Source organism: Acinonyx jubatus, chromosome B4 (genome assembly GCF_027475565.1).
Source record: "Acinonyx jubatus isolate Ajub_Pintada_27869175 chromosome B4, VMU_Ajub_asm_v1.0, whole genome shotgun sequence".
Classification (NCBI taxonomy): domain Eukaryota; kingdom Metazoa; phylum Chordata; class Mammalia; order Carnivora; family Felidae; genus Acinonyx; species Acinonyx jubatus.
Window position 1 is genome coordinate 114,738,017 of NC_069387.1, and position 25,250 is coordinate 114,763,266.

Consider the following 25,250-nt stretch of genomic DNA (forward strand, 5'->3'; position numbering starts at 1 on the left):
ATGTGGGAAGGTAATTACCATAGCAGTTAATCCTTCATGAATAGAAGGAGAAATCTCATTTCAAGCTGATAACTTCTAAGATGTTGCAACTTCTGAGATGCCAGAAATGAGAGAAAAGGAAAAACTTAATCTGATTTTAAGGAGATCAGTTTGAATACTTAACTTTCTTATTCCTTCTCTACCCATGTCCTTTTCCTTTCTACAAGGTAGAGGATCCTACTTGAGATTTTTCCCTTGAGCAAATGAAACTGCCTTTGATATAATCTGTTGCATTTGGAGGTGTAGTGGAGTATTTAAGTAGCAAAAACTATAGTGTTGCAGATATCCTTTTTGTCCAAAGTAGATGAAATTACAACAGCTCTGGGTGGTTATTTCACTTACTGAATTAACATTTCCTAGGATTTCATTTTGTCCCTGGTATCATTCAACATGATCAGAACAAAGCTATTTATACTCTTCTGTGCTTGAGTCACTTAATTGTAATATCAAGATAATTTAATGCAGAATGTAAAATTATGCATATAGTAAAAAAGCCAAAAGATGAAAAAAAAAGCCAAAAAAAGTAAATTTTCCTGCAGCAGGATAACAGAGATATTCCTTTAAATGAAGTGCACTAAAAGAGTCATCCTTGAATCTCCAGTTTACTTCTAAAATCTAGTCACATTAGAAAAAAAGATAAACCATAAACACTCAGTTATTAGTATCCAGAAATTCTCTGAGTCTACCTAACTATATCTACATTTCTATGAACACACAGTTCTTTTCTTCTTTTCTCTTCTTTAAGAGTAAGATAACTCTTAAACTCTAACAAGACCAAATGCAAATGAAATTATCCATTGGGGCAAAAGCATTCAGCCATTTTTCTCATGTTAAAGGCTTTAAAATAGTTTTTTCCCCTTCTGTTTATTCCCTCAATTAATTTTTCTTATTAAAATGCATATGTGTATACATTAAAAATAAACACTTTGTTAAAATATTATAATGTTACAAATAAACACCTTTTCTAACTGGATGCCATAGAAAACCACAGTTGGCAATTAGTTTGACTTTAAAACTAGCTTTCTGGTTGAACATGTGTGTGCCTATTGGGGGATTTCCATAATGCAAACCTGCCCTACACTGTGCTTTCAACTTTTCATCCAAGACAACCAAAATGTCCTGATTAAGATTTGAAAAAATATAAAACTTTAAACACTATTACCCTGGTGGGTAGATCCTGGCTACCAAACAAATAGACTTCAAAGGGACCTCCCAACCTTCTGTAAACCACAGACAAATGTTTGCTATTACTATTGTTCCAGGTAGCCTTGGGCCACCTTGTCCTTCACTGGTAGGAGACCTTGAAGATAGGGTTAATCACTACCATGAAAAGTTTTTCCAGTAGAGATGAATCTCATATACCTTTTCCCATAAATTCCAGTCTGACATACAAAGATTAGTTGCAAGAGTTAAATTAAGGAAGAGGACCAAAAGCTGGATTAGAAGGAGAGACTTGCAGAAATAAACACCAGTAATTGGGTAAAAAGTAAAAAACATATATTATTTTCTTTACTTTGACCTATATGTAGTGAGTTACAATCAGTTCAACTAAAAGACTTGTGGCCTAATTTATGTGATTCATAAAATAGAAAACAATAAATTCTTTAAAATTAGTCTACGTTTCCTTCTGCTGAGGAGTAGGGTAGAGAAGAGCTAGAAAAACAGAGGTTTTTCAGGATGTTTAAACCATTGGGCTTACAGAGCAAAAAGCCCACAACAGAAATTCTGACATTCAAGGCAAAACAGGACAACAAATTAAATCTAACTTCAGTTTTTAAGGATTTCTTTGTTAAACATTAGATAAGAAAAGGGCAGTTCCAACCTGGATAGACTGCAAGCTTGTTAATATAAATCCTAATTGTGTCTCTCATCATCAGTGTCATTTTTGTTTCTATATGATGACAAAGCCATGATTAAATAAGATAAAATTCCAGGTCTCTGTGACATTAAGCCTTTTGATAAAAGACTCACATTTATTAATTCACCATTGCTTAGCTGAGGGAACACTTTCTATCAGGCATTGTGCTAGGTACTCTGGATACAAAACTGAATAAGAAAATCAAGAATGCATAGGATGTTAGTTGTCCCCTAATTCTTAAAAATTGAGCTCTGTCAAAAGTGGTGCTAGAAGGGGCACCTAAGTGGCTCAGTTGTTAAGCTTCTGACTCGGGTCAGGCCATGACCTCACGGTTCATGAGTTTGAGTCCCACATCGGGTGAGATGGAGCCCTGCTTCTGGTGAGCACAAGCCCCCCTTTGAGTGAGCTTCTCTCTCTCTCTTTCTCTCTCTCTGCCACTCCTGGGATTCTCTCTCTCTGCCCCCCTCTCACTTGCACCCTCTTTCATTCTCTCTCTCTCTCTCTCTCTCTCTCTCTCTGTGTCTCAAAAAAAAAAAAAAAAAGTGGTGCTAGAAGATAGCTTGACATTTTTAAAAATCAGAAGAGAACATATGGCTATTTAACCCAAATTTCTCAATGCAGGACATTCCTCTAGAATAACTGATACCCGTCCATTCTCTGCTAGACCCCACACCCTCATAGAGCAGCATGTTTCATTTTTTAATGGTTCTAATTATTAAAAAGTTCCTCTGTGTTAAGCTAGGATCTATCCTCTGTAACTTCTAACACTGGTCTTGGGCCTATACAAAAATAAGTCTATTTTATCTTCAATAAGGAAGTCCTTCAAATATTTAAGGCCAGCCATCAACTTAACTTTCATTCTCCAGGTAAAATATTTGCAGTGTCTCATATCACACAGTTTCTAAACTATGGCTGAGTAGCAAATGACCTTTGTTTTATTTATATGTGTAAGGTACATGACAATATTTTCCTCTCTGAGATGTTAAACTCTTAATTTCTGAGGATTTTTTTTCTAATTTTATTTTGTTTAATCCAAATGCATTTCAAAGGTTTTTTTCTGTAATCTAAGGGATATTCAGATTTTAAAAGATTTATAGTATTTACAATACAGCAGTTTGGGAAGAAATGGGATTGATGAGTGAAGACAGTGGTATGAGAGTAAGTAAATGAATTCTTAATGGGAATATTGTGTATGTAACCTCTTGAGCCCCCCGTCTCCAATCATGGTAAAACAGGGAGGCAAGATTGCAGTCCCAGTGTCATTATTTTGGGGGATGGGGAAAGGGAAGAAAGAATCACGTTTACATCTGAATAGAACATTGTGATATCTGCATATTTCCATAGCATCTGTCATTGTATTAATTAGTTCATGAAAAAATATTTCTGGTTACATGCCAACTAAACTGACAGGCAAACTGACAGGTAAGGCTGAGGTTAAAAGGGTTGTGGGAGGCTGCAGCACTCTAAATGTTCAGTAGCTCCTAGCAAAGGAGAATCCCTTCTCCTTGTCATCAGAGAGAGGGAGTGAGGAGAGGTGGAGGGCGGGGCAGAGAAAGAGAGAGAGAGAGAGAGAGAGAGAGAGAGAGAAGCATTTGAAGGGATGAAGGTGACTGGCTGGAAACTGACCAGGGGATTAAAATGGCTTTTGAGGACGATAGTACCAGGGGCCAGACCTGTAGATAACATATCCTCCTGATTACACTCACATCACCTCTAGACCATCTAGAAGTAGCTAAATGCTTTATCAAGTGGACTTTTTAAAAAGGAGAACTAAACAGGAGCAGAAATAATTTATCACTGAACTCTTGACTGTGAATTTCCATGTGCACCTGGTGCATGTTTTATAAAGTCCTAGGTAAACAGGTGCGTGTGAGTTCTGGCTATAAAATTTTAAATTGATAATCCTTTAAATATAACTTCTTAACTTGAACAGGACCTCAAGAGAGACTTTTTAAAATATATTGTTTTAAGATCATTAATCTTAACAACAAACCTGCCACACAAAATCACAAGTATATGTTCTTAACAACAACAAAAAATAAAGGCAAGTTCAAATAGGGAATCTAGACAAGATCCAGGAACCTAACTGCTTGCTCACTCTGAGTTTGCTACCAAGCAACCTCTTACTAGAATCACTTGGAAATTCCTCCTTGAGTCTGAAATACCAACAAGGTGTAGGTGGATACATATTTCTCAGTTTTGATAAGAAACTTTAAGCTCATACTTATGTCTTACTGTAACACTGCCATCTAAAAATATCTTTAAAAACTTAGTTCCTTATCTTGTACTTGACGTTCATAATATAGTTTTAAAAGAATTTATAGCGTCACAATAGATATGTAAGACTAAATATGGAATGGAGAGACATGAAGGGTCCTTTGTACATCTGATTAGTTCATTTTTCTCTAAATCTAACTCCTTCCAGTTAATTTTGCCTGTCTATGAAAATGACTTGGCCACTGCTTTAATAAAAAGCATATAATTCTTTATATTCACTTTATGTACTATTAAATGACCAAGGCTGATGTTCTCTCCAAAAGCATTAAGCAAAAGTGTAGACTTTCAGTGCTTTTGGAAACATTGACAGTTGACCAGTGTTAATATGTGAAGTCCCTAACTTACAGGTGGTTTGCGTTCTAAATTTTTTGTGTAAGTCATTGCCTAGGCTTAAGAATGCATTTTGTCTGTTTTTGCTTACTACTCTATCCCCAGAGCTTATTCCAGTGTTAGACACACAGTAGGAACCCCAATATTTGCCAAATGACTAGATAAACTGGCCTAAAATCCCACTTCACTACCAAAGTAATTGAATTATATTATTATTAATAATTAGTATTTATATAGTACTTAGCTATTTGTAAAACACATTTATGTATGCCTTATCTTACTCTTTCTCACACTGATTCAGTTTGCAAATGAAGAATCTAAGGCCCCTAACTTCATGAGAGAAGCTATTGAGAGGTTCGAGCGTGAGATAAGGGAGCTTGAACTAAAGGGGTGACTGCAGGTGAGAACCAGCTTAGAGATAGAACCAGCAGAGCCTGGTGACAGACTAGACCTGGGACTCCATCTACTGTACTTGTGCTACCACCTTGCATCTTGTAATATTATCAACTACAGATAAAATGTCATCTCTGAATATAAAATAGAGACCCAGGGAGTATGGGCTCATTTCTTTTCCCCTTGCCTCCCTTTTCTTAACAGTTAAGTGACTTCCTTTTGCTCAGTGATTAAGAAGGACCATTCACTTTGCAAAAAATGAGACCTCCCCAAAAAGATTACACCAAAATTGAGGGCTCCCACCCAGCTGGCAGGAAGACTGATGTGACTAGCTAAATAGTGCCCATCCAGGGATCCTTGCTATCGGAGTAGTTAGGATGTAAAGGATTTTCTTAGTCATTTACTCACTCTATGGCATAATCTATGTGTTCAGAGGTGGATGAAACCCTAAGAGTAATGAAACAAGCCTTCAAATCTGTACATGAATCTTCCCTGTAACATCTCTCACTGGGGATCACTCAGCCTTTGCTGAAACATTTCACGGGATGAGAAACTCAAGGTAACTCTCTTTGCCTCCTGGATATACCCAGTTTTTAAGAAAGTCTTTCCTTGGCCATATTCTTGCCTTCTGAAAGCATCAAAGTCCATTTAATCCCTCTTCAAACATCTGAAGAATGCTAGCAATTCCTGAACATCCATAAATCCTCTCTCATAAGCAAAATATCCTAAGTTAATTGTTCATTATATAATGAGATTTTTAATTGCTCTTACCAGTTCTGCTCAGCTTTCTCTAAATAGGAGTATCTTGACCTCAACATAATATTCTAGGTATGCTTTGATGAGAAAACACAATAGAAGGACTATTCTCTCCTTTGTTTGAAACTTATTCTATTAACGTAGCCTAAGATTGCATTAGCTTTTATGGCAGTCAATGATATATTGTTGACTCACATTGAGATTACAGTCAACTGAAACCCTGAGGTCTTTTTCACATGAACGCTGATAAGTCACACCTCTCTGGTGGCAGTAGAGTTGATTTTTTGAAAAGAGGAATTTATATTTATCACTATTAAGTTTAGTCTCATAAGTTTTGCCCAAGAATGTTTCACACTGCTCCTTGAGTTGTCTTTCGTAAACAGTTCTGATTAGGCCATCCCTACCCAGAAGAGCTGTTGATTGGTATCCACTACTCACATGATCGAGTCTAAAATATTGACATACTAGACCATGTAAATCTGACCTGACCCTCCAGGGCCAGCCTCCTCTTTCCCCCATGCCTCACTTTCCCCATTCCCCACCCTACCACATACTCTAACCATTCTGAGGATTGGCTTTCCTTATACATGTGCACTTTTCCATGGAACTCCTTTCTCTGCCTTTCAATTATTATTCATCTTTTAAAAGAGAGCTATTCAGAAGTCCCAATTAGACTGTAAACTCTTTCAATGTGGGAATATACTAACTACAATGAAATTCAAGCAACTAGAAAGAGACATAGCTTGCACATTTTATTTTTTTAAGCATTTTTGTATTGTCAAAGAAAATATTTAAACTTTCTTCAAAGCTAGTTTCTCATCCCAACTCTAGAAATGCAAGTGAGTTGGATTTGACCTACTTGAAATAGCAATTCTTAGGGAAAAGAAGTAACAAGCTTTTCAGTTTCCCAAGAGAACCAAATACCTACACAGTTTGTCCAGAGGCAGTGCCATGAGGTGATTGTTTTCTAGAATCACGAAACAACCACCCTTGTACCCATTATAGCATTGTGAGAAGAAGCCCATTTGGAAACACAGCAGAAGCATAATTAGGAGGCCCTCTATGCAATCATTTCCAATGATACTGATGAAAAATTAAACAAAATCTCCAAGTTAACCTTAGATGCACCTTTCACTGTTTTCCAAGAGGTGGTGGCAGATTTGTACCTTTCCATTTGTGCCAGGCCTTCACAGATTAGGAACACAGCCTCTGGTTTGAGTTTGGAAAGACATGGTACCTGTGACATTATCCTTACTGAGAAATTGTAACAATCAACTGCCTTAGGATCTGTCATCCTAAATAGCAATTTCAGAGACACGTAACAAGTCATCTCTCATACTGTTTAGTGTGTCTGCACACCAGATACTTTGCACACAAATGTTTTAAGCCACAGAAAGCAATAAATAGTTATCACTGATAATAATAACAATACTAATGCCTCAGAGTCTGTTTACTTGAAAAATAGCGATTTAATATGTCAGGCAGCATGTTAGATGCTAAATAGTTGGTCTCAAAGTACGATCTGAGCTGATTTAAGGGGTTCACAAAACAATGTGATAAATGCTGTCATAGACGTAAACATGTGCTATGGGTGCACCTGTGTGACACACATGTGTAGTGCACTTAACCCAGAATTTTAGGAAGAGGTGAAGTTTAAGCAGCTCTTAAGGATGGATCAAACCATCCATCCAAAAAATATTTGGCTGACAGTTTGGTTAAATGAATGAGAGGTAAGACTGGGGGAGGGGAACAGAAGAGAAGAACATCAGGACAACGAAGCATGTGTGCAAGGGTCAGAGGGTAGGAGAGAGCCTGGCACCTTGGAGTAATATAAGTAGTTCAGTAGGTACAGTTGGAAGCTAGGGCAGAAGAGGCAGTGATGAGAGATAAGGCCGGGGCATTTGGAAAGAGCCTAGCGTGCCACATTAAAGAATGTGGACTATGGTATGGGGGAACTGGGGAATCACAAAAGACTCCTTAAGCAGGGAAGTGACATTTTGGATTTCAAAAAGCCCCTGTAGAGTGTGGCATACAGAACAGATTGGAGAGCAAGCAAGACAGAACAGCAAGAACAATTGGAGGAATATTGCAATAATGTACATGATGAGAAATCATGGCAGTTTGCACCAGGATGGTTGTGTATAGATGAAGAGAAGCATGCATACTCAAGACAGACTACAGGAGCAGAACTGGACCTGGTAAATGACTGCTAATGGCTGAGGGAGAGAAAGGAATCGAGAATGAATCTCAGCTTTCGCCTTGATGGGCCTTTGTGGGTTAACCTGTGATGCCATACACACATTTTAATTTTCTCAGTGAGGTAGGAGGCAAGCTCTTTACCTGAGAGCCAGCGGGAGTTGGGGGTGGTGGTAATGTGGGTGAGGAGTGGTCTCAGAGACAGCAGACAAGCTCTGCAAGATTCACTACAGGAATGAAAGAGGGCTGAAGAAAAGAGGATTTCGAGATAAATTTGAGGGCCAAATTAGACTAGAAAACAAATTTGTAGAGGCATCTCTCAGTATAATTATGTTTTTATTTTTCCCAGTAGAGTTCAACTGTCTAGCTGAAGGACAAGAAAGTGAACAGTAGAATTGGAATGTGATGGGGGAGCACAAGGGGGAAATGGAGTTGGGAGAAGTGATAGAAGATTCCAGAGAGAAAATCATGGGGGCAGGCTAGATGTCATGCTCATTTTCACAAATTCATATTTGGAGCCAGAGAAGACATAAAAGAAGTGGTCTAATGTGACAAAACAAGGTTCTCTGAGGAAAGAAATGAAGATTTTGAAAGAAAAATGGCCATAAGTAACAAATCAGAATTGATAGCACACATGGGAAGAAAAGAAGTTGGGGAGTGGGAGTTGACAGTCACCTTGCAATTTTGGTTTTGTTTTTGTTTTTGTTTTTGCAAACTATACCTCTTCACTACCCTGTGTCCCAAGGAACCCCAGTGGGCTTACATTCTCCTGAACTTTGAGAATCATCAGAGAGGAAGCTACTGTTACAAAGGGGTGAGTGTTGCTCCCCTTTGTGTGTGCCAGGATGGGAAACAACAAAGATGAGGATTCTTGGGGAGTGAGGTGCCTGGGTTCTTCTGATAGATCACTGGTGTTAAGTGTCCTCCACTGACCTTTGCTTTCATATGGAGATAGGGACAGAGGTCATTTGTTGGGACATAGGATATGAGAGAAAGATAGCATTGACTGACAAGAGGAATTGATTTAAAACCTCAAAGATTTCAGAAGGATCAGATTGGCTAGAATAAAAGGAAACAATAATTCTTAATGGAGATTAAACAATATAAAAGAGTGACTACATTTTCTCCAATCTAATTTTAAATCTAGAAGCCCTGTTCAGTGGCAGCCAAAAGATACAGTGTTAGCACAAATGAACATGATGTCATGTAGAAAGGATGTGAATATTTCTCACAATTATTTTATTGTCTTAGAAACTGTAATTACGAAGTGTAAAGTAACATCAGCAAACATAGCTGATGCCTAGAAAGGCATCATTTGCAGGAAGGTTAGGGAGAGAAGAGAAATATGATACAGAAAGAGGGTTGGTGTTTTGTTTTGTTTGTTCCTTAACAAGCCAAACCAGCCAAGCCAAAAGAGCTTGTTCCTTAGAGATAAAGAAAGATATATGCAAAATGCCTGGTCCAGAAACTGGCACATTCTACTATAATCTCTAAATGTTGTCTTTCTCTTTTCCTTCTTAACAAAAAATTAAACATTAATTAAAACATTAATGACACATTTTAAAAACTGTGACAATGTAAACATATGTACTTAAATGGGAATAACTGTATAGCTCCCATGCCTTGGGTAGGTGACCTCCATCACATTCTGCAAACCAAATCTCACAACACCCTAAGTAGAAAAAAAAATGTGTACAGTGCTAAATTTTAATTTCATTTCCAAAACTGTGATGGCCCAGGGACATTCAAAAAATATTTTTTTATAATCATTCCAAAAAGTCACTCTGGTAGCTGCAATTTTGAGTCAGAAAAGGGTGAAGAATTGGATAAACCAAGATGCAATGGAATATGAGGCCCTTAAAATCTGAAGGTCGCTAAGATCAACATTTCTCTTTTAGCATGGTACTTTCAAAGGTATCTTTCTCCGTTAGTATTCTTCCCTCTCCCTTTTCCATCATTACTCATTATCCAGCCAGCACTTTCCCTTTTCCCTATGCATTTTGGTCTTTTGATAACCCAGAGTTGCAGCTCATATGCCTTCCCTCACACTAGTCACGTTAGAATTTGCACCCACCGTTCTGACTGTGAAAGTCAATGTTATTCGACGCATGCTGCTTCTTAATTAAACAACCATTGGACCCCTAGACTGGCAAGACTGGTTTTCATATAAACCTCGGGTTTGGCAAGAGTGGTTTGTTTTTTGGTAATGGCAGCATCAGTTGGACTGAGTTTGATCCTCCCCTGTACAGTTCTTGGATTTTCCTCTTTTCCAACCACACCCACTTCCCCTGACAATCTCATCCAGTTTCATGGTTTTAAATATCATCTCTATATTGATGAGTCCCAAGTTTATACATTTAGTCCAGACCTCTGAACTCTAAACTCACAGATCCAGCTGCCTACTGAGTATCTTCTCTACTTGGATGTCTCATACGTAATGTGTACAGAAATGAGCTCCAGGCACTCCTCTCCAAATCTGCTCCCCTAGAGTCTTCTCCACCTCAGTAAATGGCTATTCTATTCTTCTAGGTGATCAGGCTAAAAACATCCTTAATTCTCTCTTTTTCCCACACACTACATCCAATTTCTCAGCAAATGCTGTTGGCTGTAGCCATAAAATCAATTCAGAACTCAACTACCTTTCATCATTCCCATTGCTCTCCTCTGTCCATGCACTGTCAGATCCAGCCTGAATTATTTTTAATCTTTATTTATCTTTGAGAGAGAGAGACAGAGTGTGAGCAGGGGAGAAGCAGAGAGAGAGGGAAACACAGAATCCAAAGCAGGCTCCAGGCTCTAAGCTGTCAGCACAGAGCCCGACGTGGGCCGGAACCCACAAACCATGAGATCATGACCTGAGCCGAAGTCGGACGCTCAACCGACTGAGCCACCCAGGTGCCCCAGCCTCAATTATGACAACAGCATTCTAGCCAGTCTCCTTGCATCCCTCTTTAGTCTTTCTTAATACATAAGCAAAGCAAAACAAAACATCAGCAATAAGAACAACAACAAAAAAACCCCACACAAACAAAAACCCCCACAAATCCACATAAGCCAAAGTGATCCTATTAAAAATAAATTGATCATTTTTTCCCTCTGCTTAAAACCTCCAACGGCTTCCAATATCATTCAAAGTAAAAACCAATGACTTTATAATAATGACTTAAAATATAGTCCAAACTGGGATTACTTAGAGAATGAAAGGGGATACCAAAAATAATTAACAGGCTTTAACTGATCTAGGTGTAAATTTGGGCCATCCTGACACCTACTTCAAGGCCCCACATTCTAATTATCTCTCTGACCTCTGACCTCTGATACTATACTGCACCTCCATCCCTCTGCTTCAGTGCCAGCCTCCTCACTGTCCTGATGGCATTGGGCACACTTCTTTGGGGCCTTTCCCTGGATATGTCCACTGCTCGCTTCTGCTTTCCTTCAGGTCCTTATTCAAAAGTCTCAGTGAGGCTCTCCCCGGGAGTTCTTTCTAAACATTGAAAACCTCCTCCCCACTTTCTAGCCCCTTCCCCTGGTTTATTTTTTTTTCCTTTAAATGATCACTGTCTAACATTCTATATACTTTACCTTGTTTAGCACCTTACATTTGTAATGTAAGCTCAATGACAGGAAATTTTGACTTTTTGCTCTGTATTCCCAACTCCTAAAATAGTGCCTGGCACATAGGAGACACTTTATAAATACTCATAGAAAGAATGAATGAATCATGACTACTTTGAAAAGATCAGCACTTAGTAGATATGTAGCATCCAACATAGTTAATAAATGGTATTATTATTTTATATATATTTATTTTCATATGATTCAATTCAATAAATGTGTTTTGGACAGTTAGGCCTTGCAGAGACATATGCCAGGTACAGAGGTTGGGGGGCTGGGAGCCACAGGGCATATACAGTGATAGATGGGACAAAGTTCCTCAAGAAGTGAACACTAGAGGAGTAGAAGAGACACAGAGTGACACAGAGTGCATGGGTCGGGAAGCGGAAGGAGAGGATACATTTATTACTGAGTTTTCAGATACTTCTAATTACTGATCAGAAGCAATAACTTCTTTATTCTCTGTCATGATGCACGTTCCTCATCTTCCAGAAGCCCCAGTCCCTAATATAACCATTCTGGTTTCTAGGTTCTCCATTCCTTGGTCAGAAGCACCTCTTGTGTGCCCAGATATACCTGACCTCCAGGTGCCTGTTCCTCTGCTCTTCATTGTCTGGCCTTAACTTTTCAGTGTGAATCCTTCATTACTAACTCAGCATTTTATATTCTGATTTCTCAAAATTTCCAGAATATTCTAATGAAACATTGGCAAAGCTAAACCATCTAATTGAACAAATGCAAAGCAAACAGATACTAACAGATTTTCTTAATAGCTAGAAAGGAGGTATTTTTGGAGGAAAAGTCTACTCTTTGAAATCAATAAGTCAAAGTTTATTGATTTGATCTCTGGGTTTGTTTTAATTTTTATGTAGCTTCTTTAAATAATTCTAATTAACAACTACTCTCTGGATTTTCTTTAAACTAAAGGCATTTTTTTTTTGAAGAGTGCTGTTAATCTCTAGCCCCACCCCTACAGGAAGGGAGTACCCCAAGGGTATGGATAATCGAAGCACTCTAGACAAATATATACAACATTTTATTTTCAAGGAAGTTCAACAAAATTATAGCTAAGAATATACTTCAGAGCGAAACATTAATACATTGGATGACTAACTTTAGTTAGAGAAATTACTTAAAGCAGTTACTAGCTAGGTAAAAACAAACCACCCAAAACCAACCAATCAAATAAAAAGTATATTAAATGGTACTGAAAAAAACTATGGTACTCATTCCCATATAGCTTATTTTATTTTATTTATTTTTTAGAGTTTATTTATTTTGAGAGAGGCAGAGAGTGAGCATGAGTGGGAAGGGGCAGAGAAAGAGACAGGGAGAGAGAGAGAATCCCAAGCAGGCTCCATACTCATAGCTTGAACTCACTAACCATGAGATCATGACCTGAGCCAAAACCAAGAGTCTGATGCTTAACCAACTGAGCCACCCAGGCTTAAACACCTTTTTGCACCAAAATAAATAAATAAATAAATAAATAAATAAATAAATAAATAAATAAATAAATAAATAAAATAAATTTTTAAAAATGATCTTAGGTAACCTTAAGTGCAGACAGTCTGCTTGTTATATGTAATTTTTCTATCTAATGTAAAAAAAATAATTGTTATGCAAAGTTCATGGTACCATATTACAAATTATCAATCACACTGTAAGTTGTATATCATACCTAATAATTACTAGAGCAATTTAGTTTTAGTTTACTTAAAAAATTTTTTTTAGTTATAATAAAACCTAATCATCTAAATAATTTTGAGGTAAGCTAATAATCCCAGCTCTGGCATGGGTTGGTTCACTTCTTATTTGAGTCTGACCAAGTTACACTAACTCACTAAGTCTCAATTTCTTTGTCTGCAAAATGGGGTTAATACTAGTACCCAACTAACAGGGTTCTTGTGAGATTAAGGGATATGGTGCATTCTGCAAAATGCCTGGCACACGGAAAGGCATCAGTAGACATTCGCTGCGACCATGACTCATGACCATTGCTGCTGCAAAACTGTCACATGCAGATCTCAGTGACTGAAGAAAATAAGTAGCTAACCAAAGAGTAGTGATTAGCAAACATTCCAACTCATGTATTACTTTCTCTTTTCAGCTAAAAATCTAAATATTGCTTAGCATATTATAAATGTAAATATCTATAAAAACCTGATTAAGCAATTTGCCATCTTCTGCACCCTTGTGCCATACTGACTTTACCATAAGGTATTGAAGTAGAATCTTTTCAATGGCCAAAGAGACATCCTTCAAAGAGATAAATGAATACTCAGATTTTGAAAGGCATATTATTTGCACAACGTATCTGGGAATTAATCATGCACTATCTCATACTATTCAGTAAATCAGTCCATTAATGATCATGTTTGATCTCTTACCCAGTGGATTGTAAGGACTGTGAAGGAAATGAATGTATATCATTTTTGTATCCTTCACACTACCTAACTCAGGACAAAGTAATTTCCAACTAGTATAGTGGAAACAGCACAGGGCTAAAAGTCAGGAAACACAGATTTCAGCTGAGTAATTACAGACAAGTCATGTAACTCTCTTTAGGCTTCAGATTACTCATCGGTCATGTGTTTTTCCATTGATGACATTTAGGTTCCTTTCCAAATGCTCTCATTCTAAGAAACACTAGCAAGAGGGATTTTTGCCAATGTTTGTCATTTTAATACACAACTTCATTTGTCCATATCTACAGATTGAAAGAAATGGGACCTTTCATTACAGATTTTGTTCACTCAGGAAAACTTGCCAGGAGCTCAGAGTTCTTGTCATTGACTATTCCATCAAACACGAATCCTTCAGCCTGTTTCAAAAAGAGCAGGCCTTCCAGGTTAGCACTCCCCATCCTCTACCCTGTTTTATCTTCTCCTTGGTACTTATCACACTCTGACATACTGTGTATTTTACTTAAGTATTTGTTCTCCATCCTCCCTCCATCCCCCTCCCCCAACACCTAAGCTTCACGGGGACCAGGACTTTTATCTCTTTGGTCCACCACCATACCCCAGCACTTGGAATGGCATCAGACATATAATAGCCCCCAAATTGTTTGATGAACAAATGGGTGAAAAAATATTATTGAAGGTCCTTCATTAATTGCCTTTCTCCAACCACAACTTAATCTCATATTTTTACCAATTGAACTTTTCCATGTTAACCAGGGTTTCTGAATCTTATCCCCTACGCAAGGCTTATATTCATTCCTCCCTTAAATTCCTGCCATTTAAGGATATTCTCCTAGTCATATCACTCATTTGTTCCTGCTCATTTATGCAGTCACAGATTTATTGAATGCCTACTATGATCCAAGCAATGTGCTAAATGCTGGGGATACAGAGGCAAGTAAGATTGACACAATCCTTCCATAGTGCTTCACCAGTCTTCTTCTGCTCTGTACCACTGCCTCCCTTTGAATGTTTTATATTCATAATGCCCTGGAGGAAAAAAAAAATCTGTGTGGCTTGGTTGGTTGCTATCCAATTTTGAATAGAGCGCTTCTAACACTGAGTTAAAAGAGTAGAGGGCAGCAATGCTCACTTCTAAGGAGATAATAACTCCATCACTTTAGAGGTACTTTGGGGTCACTTGGAATTTCCTAAACAGTGATAACTGAAATTCCAGTTCCAAGAGGCCTCATTGTTTGGAACCTAAAATGACTTGCTACATCTCCTCACTTCCCTCCATTTTCTGTACCCAGAGGGGATCTGAGGCTGCTTCTTTGAATCCCAAAAAAGCCTAATCAACCTCTCATCTTTAGCTTCAATGTTATTATTACCTGCTGCTACAACTAAATAGGAGATTAAACCCCCAATAGACATAGAGCCTTGATGTCAAACCATGCCAAGCATCAGGCCTCTCTGTGCCTTTTTAAAAATTATCAAGGCATACTTGAAAATTGAGAATTGTGTGTATTTAAGGAGTATGATTTTATGATTTGATATACACATACATTGTGAAATAATCACCATGTTCAAGCTAATTAACATACCCATCACCTCAGTTACCACTTTTTTGCATGTGTATGGTGAGAACACTTAAGATACACCCTCTTAGCGAATTACAAGCACACAACTAAGTATTGTTAACTATAGTCATGTTGCTGTACAGTAGATCTCCAGAATTTATTCATCTTGCATAACTGAAACTTTGTACCCCTTGAACAACATCTCCCCCATCTGTGCCTTTTACCGGGATTTTGGGAGCACTTAATACCTCCAAACCAGCATTTTCCAACTTGTGCTCTGTGGATCTCTGGGGTTCCAAAAGCTAGTAATTGGAGTTCTGCAGAAAGAGGGTTCCATGGACAGATAAGTTTGGGAATGTCACATCCTACAATTCCCACTTGAGGATACAGAACACTAATGAGAACACTTATGTATTTATAGATGTTAATTTTGTTAACCCCAATGTTTCCCAACCTAGTTTAGTTATGGAACCTTTTTATTCCCAAAACACTGCTGACATCTCAGAGGACATTCCTGCTCAGGAGAAAGCTGTTTGGCAATGCCTTTTTAACCTTCATGTCACATCCAAATGAATAACAAATGGTTGTGAGAGAGTGCGAGAGAAGAGAGATATGCATACATCTCTCTGCAAGCAGTTCTTGGGGGTCAATAATGACGAGAAAACATAGTTTTGTGGAACAAACACTAGACTTACAGTCAGAAGACTCATGATTTAGTCCTGCCTCTGCCATATAACTAACTATGCACTGTTGTTGGGTAAATCACCTCCGAGCCTTAATCTCCTCTCCTGAAAAGGACACACATCTTCAGATAACCAGTCATTGTAACTGCTGACCAACTTAGGAAGTTGCTGTGTAGCAGATTTAACTTTGATTTAACTTAAATTAAAGAGTATTCTTCTGGGTGGCTTTTGGGGCCTATATTTTTAAAAGCCCTCTTTCAGATGACTGGTGCCTTCAACTCCAAAGATGGAGGTATCTGACTTCTTAAACATGAAGCTACAGGTCTAAGGCCCTAAAAGCCCAAGGAAGAATGAGTAATAGAAAAAAAATGAAGTCTGGGATATATTTATGTTAGTTTGAGTAGTAGGAAAATACCTTGAGAAGTCCTCAGAAGTCTTATATTGATTGGAGGAAGATCCAGGTCTATAATAATATTATAAATAAGCAATAAATGAAATTTAAGACTACTTATTTGACCCCACGTTAATTGGCTTATTTTTCTGATCAGCCAGTTTCCAAAGATAGAGATTGGGGATGTAGAGTTGTACTGCAAAATTAATTTGTAGCTCAGTACTAACTTATATTCCAAAGCAACACAGGAGAAGTAGGCAGTAATCAGTCCCAGGCAAGCATCCTCTGATCCTTGTCTTTGAAGAAGACTCTCTTCTACTCTCTAACTCAGGAGGCAAAGATTCATTCCCAAACCTGTGCTCGGAAAGGAAGAAATTCTATGATGGTTTAGAGTATATATGCAAAAACACTCTAGGGGGAACCAGATGGTCCTTGATTTTTTTTCTTGCCATTGAATTACAAGTCTGCTGAAATAAGAGCTACAATGAAAAACAACTTTAAGAAGTTTTTTAATGTTTATTTATTTATTTTGAGAGGAAGAGAGAGCATGCCAAGGAGGGACAGAGAAAGAGGGAGAGAGAGAGAATCTCAAGCAGGATCTGAGCTGTCAGCACAGAGCCCCATGTGCGGCTTGATCCCATGAACCATGAGATCATGACTTCAGCTGAAATAAGGTTGGACACTTAACCAAATGAGCCACGCAAGTGCCCCGACCCCCCAATTTTTAACTGGATATAAAGGTGACTAAAACTGGAGATCAAAGGTGAAATATCTAACGTAAATTTTAGTCTCTCTCTGCTTGAAATTTGATGTAATAACCAATGATGACAATAAGTAGTTTGGCTTTAAAGAAGATTTTGCTTCCACTGTAAGTTAAATAGATGTTACTTTAGTCATCGCTAAGTAATTGCTGGGCCATTATAATACGGTTAATGTGATATTTGCTAAGCAAGCATGCCTGCCATCTGGTTAGTGAAACTGTATTTTTGCTACTTCCTAGGTACACATGGCCCAGTAGCACTGAGATGTAGGGAACCGATATGAGCATGTGGATCACTTCCAAAGCCATTCATTTGTTTGCAACACAAAGTGTTCTCCACATAAGAAAACAATGAGTCTAACTTATCTGTTTCTTTCCTGTCTGGTATCTTTAAAAATGTCCATCATGACAGGGTGCACACGAGTTTACAATATGAAGCCAGCTTTAGAGACCAAGAAGAAGAATGAAACACAGTCTGTAGGCTATTTGTGCCACATCCCACTTGGTTCCCCTGCCAGCAGCACGGGGCCTGGTCTGCAGGGAGCACACAGAAGAAGGAGGTGGATAATAAGGCAAAAGTCCATAGGTGTCTATGGTAGTAGGAAGAAGAAATTCTCAAACCTGCTTTTTCATTAGGCCCCTCACAAGCAACCCTTTCCCCAAACCAAAGGCAGGATTACTGGCACTGACTACAGTGCCTGGCACATAGTAGGGGCTCACAAAATGTTCACTAAGTGCAATCATCTGGGAAGTCTGTGAATAGTAATACAAAGGACTGCTAGAAGGCAGCTTATCTTAGTATTTGTAGCCATTAGTACTACAGGCATGGGACATATGCCTCACACCCAGTCCAGGCTTCCTCAGCCTTGGTGCTATTAACGTTTTGGGCTAAGAATTCTTTGTCAGGAGTGGGAGTGGGGTGCTATCTTGTGCACTATAGGAGGTGTAGCAGCATCCCTTTCCTTCACCCACTACATGCCAGTAAGTGTCCCTCCCTGCAGCAAAAATGTCTTCAGACATTGCCAAATGTCCCCTGGGAGGGGGCTTGGTGGGGGGGTGGTGGTGGCAAAATCACCCCTAGTTGAGAACCACTTATTTAGTCTGTGTGTTCATGATATGTACCAGAATTATAAAGATTATATTCTCTCTTCTCTTTTTTCTGAATCAATATTTTAAAAATTAAATTAAATTTTATTTTAATTTTAGTTTTTAAGTAAACTTTACACCCAATGTGAGGCTTGAACTCATGACCCTGAGTGACTGCTACCTACTGAACCAGCCAGACACCACTCTGAATCAATATTTCTTTCTTTTTTTTTTAAAAAAAACGGAGCATCATGGGGTTTTTTTTTTTTAGGTTTTTTTTTTTTTAATTAAGGGGGGGAAGGGCAGGGAGAGAGGGAGAGGGAGAATCCTAAGCAAGCTCGGCAGTGTCAGCACAGAGTGCAATGTGAGGCTAGAACCCAGGAACTGACAGACCATGCCCTGAACTGAAATCAAGAGTTAAGAGTCGATGCTCAACTGAATAAGCCATCCAGGTGCCCCTGAATCAATATTTCTTGATCTCATGAAGGTATTTTATGCTCTTAATTTGTTTTCACTTAACTTAGTGTTCTCTAAATGTTTTCATAATGCTCTGGGGAATGGGGGAGGGAAACTTCCCAGGTATATCCATATATTCCTAGGTATATCTTATTAAAAAGACTTGTTTCCCCTTTAGGGAAGGGGAAATATGAAAAAAGGAGAAAACATTCTATACAGAAATTGGACTAGTAGCTAAGGAAGCTGTTTTGCAAAATGAGACTGAGACGGTTTTGAGTCCAAAAAGAACTTTTATATCTCAAAAGAAACTACCTTCATTTGTTTACTATACACTCTTGTAATCTTACCAATAAAACTCTTGTTATACAAAAGTATCCTGACAAACAGATTTTTTTTCTCCCTTGGCTTTATTTTTATTTACTTCCTATTTATGTTAACAGTTTCAGGAAGATACTAGCATGTGTGGACTCCAGGAACAGGCAGTCTCAGTAACTCTTGCCCCTTCAGAAGCACAGTAAGTAGACCCGCTAACTGAAGAAATTATTAGCCTTTCAAACCTCTAAGATCAAGTGAGGATGTTGTGTGTCTACGCTTTCTTCAAATTAAAAAAAATTAAAACCTTAGAATTCCACCTTAAACCCAGCCAGTGGCCAACCTGCTTGAAAATGACTACACGTCCATATCTAAGGGTGAGAAATAATTTATGACAAATAAAGCTCATGAAAAATTCTAATTTCATTCATGTTGCTACAAGTATACCTTCATGCTTTAAAAAAAATGTGGGCTGGTAACATTTTTCTACCTTACAGTGTAGAGTTAAACATGTGCTCTTACCTCTCCTCCAGTGCACGGAAAGGGATTGGAGTATCTCGAAGTGCAAATCGCCCCCTTCTTGACAACATCATCTTCCAAGCCAAACGTAGCCGAGCAGTTCGTTGCAAAGTACTTGTAAGGCTTCCACGTCTTCCCAAAGTCCTGGGAGCGGTCCAGCACCATGGCTGCTGGCCTGGGGGACTTGAACACCATAATGAGATGAGTGAAGTAGAATTCGGCTTCCAGGTCTAACTGGATTTTTTCTCTGTGCACATCCTCAGCGGACTGCCACCACGTGCGAGGGAACCTGAAGGATGAGTCTGCCATGGCAGCTGGCAGGTGAGCCACGTGAGGCTGGGCGGCATTGCATTTGTCACATTTGGGCTGCCGACAAGTCAGATCAGCGTTCTCACTGTAGGAGCAGTACAGCTCAGTGGCGTTCTGACCGCAGGTGGTGTCTGCCCAGAGTTTTCTCCCTAAAGCCAAATTTCCCATCCGAGGGTTGCAGGCTTTTTCACAGCGGGAACTCACTCCAGCTACTCCACTCAGTCCTAGGGAAGGGAAAGCATATGTTATTCAAGACAAACCCATCTGGAAAGCTCTTCTGTCACCCTAGTCTGTCTTCGACAGTCAAGTTACCCCCAAAGAGCTTAAGACTTTTGGTAAAGAGGAAATTCTACCAAATTTGGGCATGGATACGGTTCTGGATTGATACATACAAGCATGTGAGTGTGCATGTGTGTGTGCACACATTTCATGTTTGGTTATAAAATTCACATAAAAGGGAAAAATCATTTCAGATAAAGGGCGAAGGGAAGAGAAATGGAAACACTGGGGGAAAAAATGGGCCTCAACCTTTTAAGTACTTTGCTTTCTAAATGTTCTCTATATTCGAAACACACTTCTTTGTTTTGAAGCCATGACTTAAATAATACCAAAAAACAATAGTGTATTTAAGATCACCCAATTTAGTCTTTAAAATATAATTTAAGTCCTTAGCATTATCTAACATGCTTATTAGAAGACATTAAGGAGGACATATAGAATCCTATTATATTTTTAAGCCAAAAATGTGAGGGAGCCAATTCCCTAGGAAAAGCAATAGGAGATACTTAATCCATATCCAACGGGATCTCACTTCGGGTAGCAAAGCTAGACATCACTGAAGCTCAGATGCAGAATATCTATTTTTAATATTTAGTAAATATAACTAAGAGAAAAAAAACCTCTCTCAACTGCCAAATGGCAGAAAGGCCTATTTGACATGCTCTCTGCCCCTTGAGTGCTGCAACCTATGACAGGTTATATAGTCGTTGCCTGTTTGCTTAACAGGAGAATGTGTACAGTCTGGCCGCCACTAACAGCACCTTTAAACATTATCTGTGAACTAAAACACCTTCTTAAAGAAACATGTGCTTCCACCCAAACAAAGGTCCAACAGACTTTAATGTTTCAAAATTACTTAAAATGATAAACATTATCCACTTATTAACATCCTGACTACATATTTTAATCCTTTAATTTGGGTTTGTCATTTTAATTATGACTACCTTAAGCAAAATCATCTATTTTAAAAGTTAAAACAGAGAAGGAAAGAAGGAAAAGGACGTTAAACCCTAAATTCTGGCTAATTGAATGTTTCTGCTACTTCAGAGAGAGCACCTCCGAACTATTGTCACTGTACTGTTGGAGAAGCCAAATGACAGCTTAGACTAAAACAGAGACATTTCACACGCTGACAACCACCAGCCCCACATAACCTCTGCAACCAAAGGAAAGGGCTTCCTTAGGCATATGTTTTAAATGTCAAATTCAAATGTGCATTATGCCTAGACTCTGCTTGCCACTGTTCTGATTAGCTGGGCAACAGTTGCTTGTGGCCAGGATCACCCAAACACACAGTGTGCTATGACTCACCTGTAAAGCATTTCGGGGAAAATCATATACTGCCCGTACAAGTATTTTTGACTTGAAACACTTGCCTTGTGATATTTATTTACAACCTCTTGATTGCTTGCATGTTTTTGCCATAACATGGTTTGAAAAGGGAAAGGTTCAATAAAGTTCACTTTGTGGTCGGGGGGAGCACGTGTTAAGTGCAGGCAGGGGTGCACGCGTATTCCTGTACTCCTAAGAATTCAAGTAAAACCTTAAGACCTTTAATGGCTCCTCGGGGAAGTACTGAATACTTTTAAACGCCTCGGAACTAATAAGTACAGAAAAGATTGGAGCCAGATATTGGGTGGACAAAAATACTTCGATATCCCTAAAGAAATGACTATTGAAGTATAGCAAGGATGCTCCTCTGAGTCACACTGATTTGGGGTGAAGATTCTAAAACTTTTTTTTTTTTTAACTGTGTGCCAGCGTCTCTGGGGGCAGAGGAGAAGAAGCCTTAGGGAAGGTACAAGTGCGCCGATGCTCTCTACCCACCAGTCGGTCCCTCCAGCCCACACTCCCCTTTCTAGAGCGAATGAGAAACGTTTGAGAGACTGGATGGCTGAAGAGTCCCTCACTTTCTTTCCTCCTCACACCCTGAGCTGCGCTAACCCCTAACTGGAAACCAGGTGACCCGTACGGGGGAGGGAGAGGAACGGAAGAGGCTCCCGAATTTAGAAACGGCGCGCTAGGAACCGGTGGCCAAAGGCAGCCCAGGAAAGCCGGGATGGGAATAGGAGAGAGAGCCTCTGACGACGCCTCTGCAGGTCATCCAGTTACCGAGACTAGGAGCAGACCCGCCTCCGACCTCCCACGGAGCCTCAGCCAGGGTACCAATTCCCCAGGGGCGGCCAGCCAGCTCCGTTCAACCCAGGGCAGTCACCACCTATCTCCCCAGCCCGGCGTCTCAGTGCGTTCCAGCCACTGCCACTGTGAAAGGGCACACACCCCGCCCAGGTGTCCCTACCTGGTTCCCTAGTGCCCAGCGTGAGGCCAGGGACCTCAGGGTTAGCTCTCACCCAGAGGGCGGCCGCGGCCCACGCGCGCCCAGGGTCGCTGGGCCATCCCTCCCCATCATTCCTCAGGCCATGAAGTGCCGGGGGATGGCGAGCTTGGTCCTTTGTTCCCTCACAAAGTGGAAAGGCAGTTTTTTACAAGCCCAAACCGAGAAAGAAACCAAGGCCGTGGTATCTCCGGCAGGGCGTACCCAGGATATCGGGTTAGCCAAGGGCATGTGTATCGCAGTTGCAAAAAAATCAATAGTATTTTAAACTGTGGAGACCCAGGGAAAAGAGGCGGAACATGGCCACTCATTTCATCCTCGGGAGCCGAGCTTGGCGCTCCCAGCCCGCACTACCCTGCACCCCCGAGTCCCGAGGTGGGGAACAGAAAGAGCGAGGGAAGGAGGGTGGGGGCCCTGCAGCGTCACCACCCACCTGCGGCCACCGCGGAGCAGCCCCAGAGCAGCAGCAGCCGCGCGCAGCTCCCCATGGCCGGGAGGAGCCGGGAGGACCGGGGCCGGGCGGGTGCGGGAGGGAGCTGAGCCCTCTCGGCTGTGGGATGAAGCGCCAACAGTCCTCAGGAAGAACTGGGGCTCTTTATTTCTTCCCCCTCCTGGGGCGCCAGGCTCGGTCAGCGGGCGCCGGCGGCTGGGAGCCGCGGGCCGGGGCCGCGCCAGGCGGTAGGGCGACCCTCGCACACCGGCCTGGAGGGGCCCGGGCACCTCGGGGGCGACGGGAGCCCCCGGACCATAGCCGGCCTGGCCGCGCTGCCCCTGCGGAGCGGTCCCGCGGGCTCCTCCGCCGCTAGCCCGGGGCTCAGCACCCGCAGCAGCCGCTGAACTTTGCGAGACCTTTCACTTCCCGGCCGCCGCCGCCGCCGCCGCCGCTGCCGCCGCCGCCGCTGCTGCCTCCCGGCCGTCCTCCGCCGCTTTTACCACCTCCTCTTGCTGCTGCGCCTCGGTCCCGTCCTTCTCCATGGGCAGTTCCATGGGATGCATTTTTATTGCACCGACACCGCGGCGCTCCGGTGCCAGCCCTCCTCCCCTTGCACCTCCACCCCTTCCTCCTGCCCGCCCCCCGCGCTCGCTTGACAGCCGGGGCGGTGCAGCCTGCGCTGCCGGGTCGTCGCCGCCGCCGCCGCCGCCGCCGCCGCCGCCCGGGGAGGGGTCCCCTGGCCCAACGGGCCGCCCCCGCAGCCTCCTACCAGCTCATCCAGCCCGCCTTAGCCCCCACGCGCACGGGTCACCTCGGCCCCCAGCTTTCCTCGTGCCCCTCCCGGCGCTCTCCCTGCAGCTCCCTGCGTGACCCCCCTGGTGCCCTCCAGCACCCACAGGCCTCTTCTGGGAAGCAGTCTCCCACCTTCTCCCGGAACATTCCAGAGAGCAGTTGACTCCCTCTTGATCAGGTCAGGGCATGCCAAGGGGCTTAAAAAACCGCGAAACAGGCTAGCGCCTACTTCCCACATCCCCCAGCAAAACAAACCCTGCTCTCCACTCCCCATCTCCGCCACCCCTTCTCCCGGAGTCTCACGATCCAGGAAGGGAACCCCACCAGCCCTGCAACGGGCTGTGGGCTTTGGAGAGCGCACTGCTAAGTGGCCTTCGCTGCTTCTCTGCTGCCTTTGGGGCGCGGGGGAGGGCATCTCGACTAAACAATCAATGCTTGCTTTATCCGAGGTGTATCCATTTTGATGTAAAAATGTGCCCTCTAACTCAAACTCAAGGTGCCAAAAGAAAAGGGTCAGAGGATTAGCTAATGGGCAGTTTAAAACATCCTTGTCTAGAGGCAAGGGCAATTCAAAGAGAAAACTGGTCTTTCCAAGTACTCTCACTCCATATACGCTGTGTTGTGGTGTGTGTGAAACGACGTTGTGAATTAAGTTAAGGCAAGCAATTTAACAGCAACCAGAAGCAGCTAAATGTGGATAGGATTGCTCGGGACTGCTGCTTATGGAAGGAGATTACATCGCACTGGAGTCTGGGACATTTGCAAGCACTATGAAAATACCATTCTATGCACACATCCAGGGGGCTAGGCAAACGTGGAGTAGAAAACCATGTTTTATTGCTGTGTTCATTTTGTGTCTTTGAATATTTTCCAGAAAATTAACTACGTTACAGAGACCATTCAGTTGTGTGTTACTGATGATGACAATTCAGTTTTGGGTCTCATGCACATATTTTTCAAGACTCACCTGGGGATATATAAGAAGTTTGTATCTCCCAGGAAGAAATGGGATGAGATCAGCTTCATCCACTTGGGAGGCATTAAAATTATTCTTCTGACCAATACTGAGGAGTGGCAAAAGGTATGGGGCAGCAATTTGTATAACACTTTAGAAAATAAGCCTTTTGAGTTTTCAAATATTGGCAACGTTGGGACTTTCTTCACGTCTTATGGCTATGCTCCCATTGGAGTCACTGAAACACCTCTCTAAATTATTCTTTTTACCAAATAAATGATAGGAAATTATAACAGTCAAGGCATTGTGGCACCAATATTAACCTAATAGCCAAAGCAAATGAAGGAAGGAAGGAAGGAAGGAAGGAAGGAAAGAAAGAAAGAAAGAAAGAAAGAAAGAAAGAAAGAAAGAGAAGCACATTTATCATTAACCTGAGTCTGCTGTATTGAGGCAGAACTTCTCATTACAAATTTCAGAAACATTTACTA

General features: G+C 41.0%; 1 protein-coding gene across 3 annotated transcripts in view; it reads right to left on the reverse strand.

The window, feature by feature from the left end:
- NTN4 (netrin 4) overlaps positions 1-23,960 on the reverse strand; it is a 123,714-nt gene extending 99,754 nt beyond the window's left edge. Inside the window, exons 1-2 of one of the 3 annotated variants that reach the window (XM_053226627.1) lie at positions 23,940-23,960; positions 19,663-20,192 (exon numbers count right to left, since the gene is read on the reverse strand). In XM_053226627.1, the coding sequence (XP_053082602.1) occupies positions 19,663-20,136 (474 nt within the window). In that variant the 5' untranslated portion in view covers positions 20,137-20,192; positions 23,940-23,960. Of the gene's footprint in view, positions 1-19,662; positions 20,193-23,015; positions 23,539-23,939 lie in introns of those variants that run through there. The other 2 variants (XM_015070484.3, XM_027071052.2) reach the window with 2 other exon arrangements.
- Positions 23,961-25,250: the final 1,290 nt, after the last annotated feature.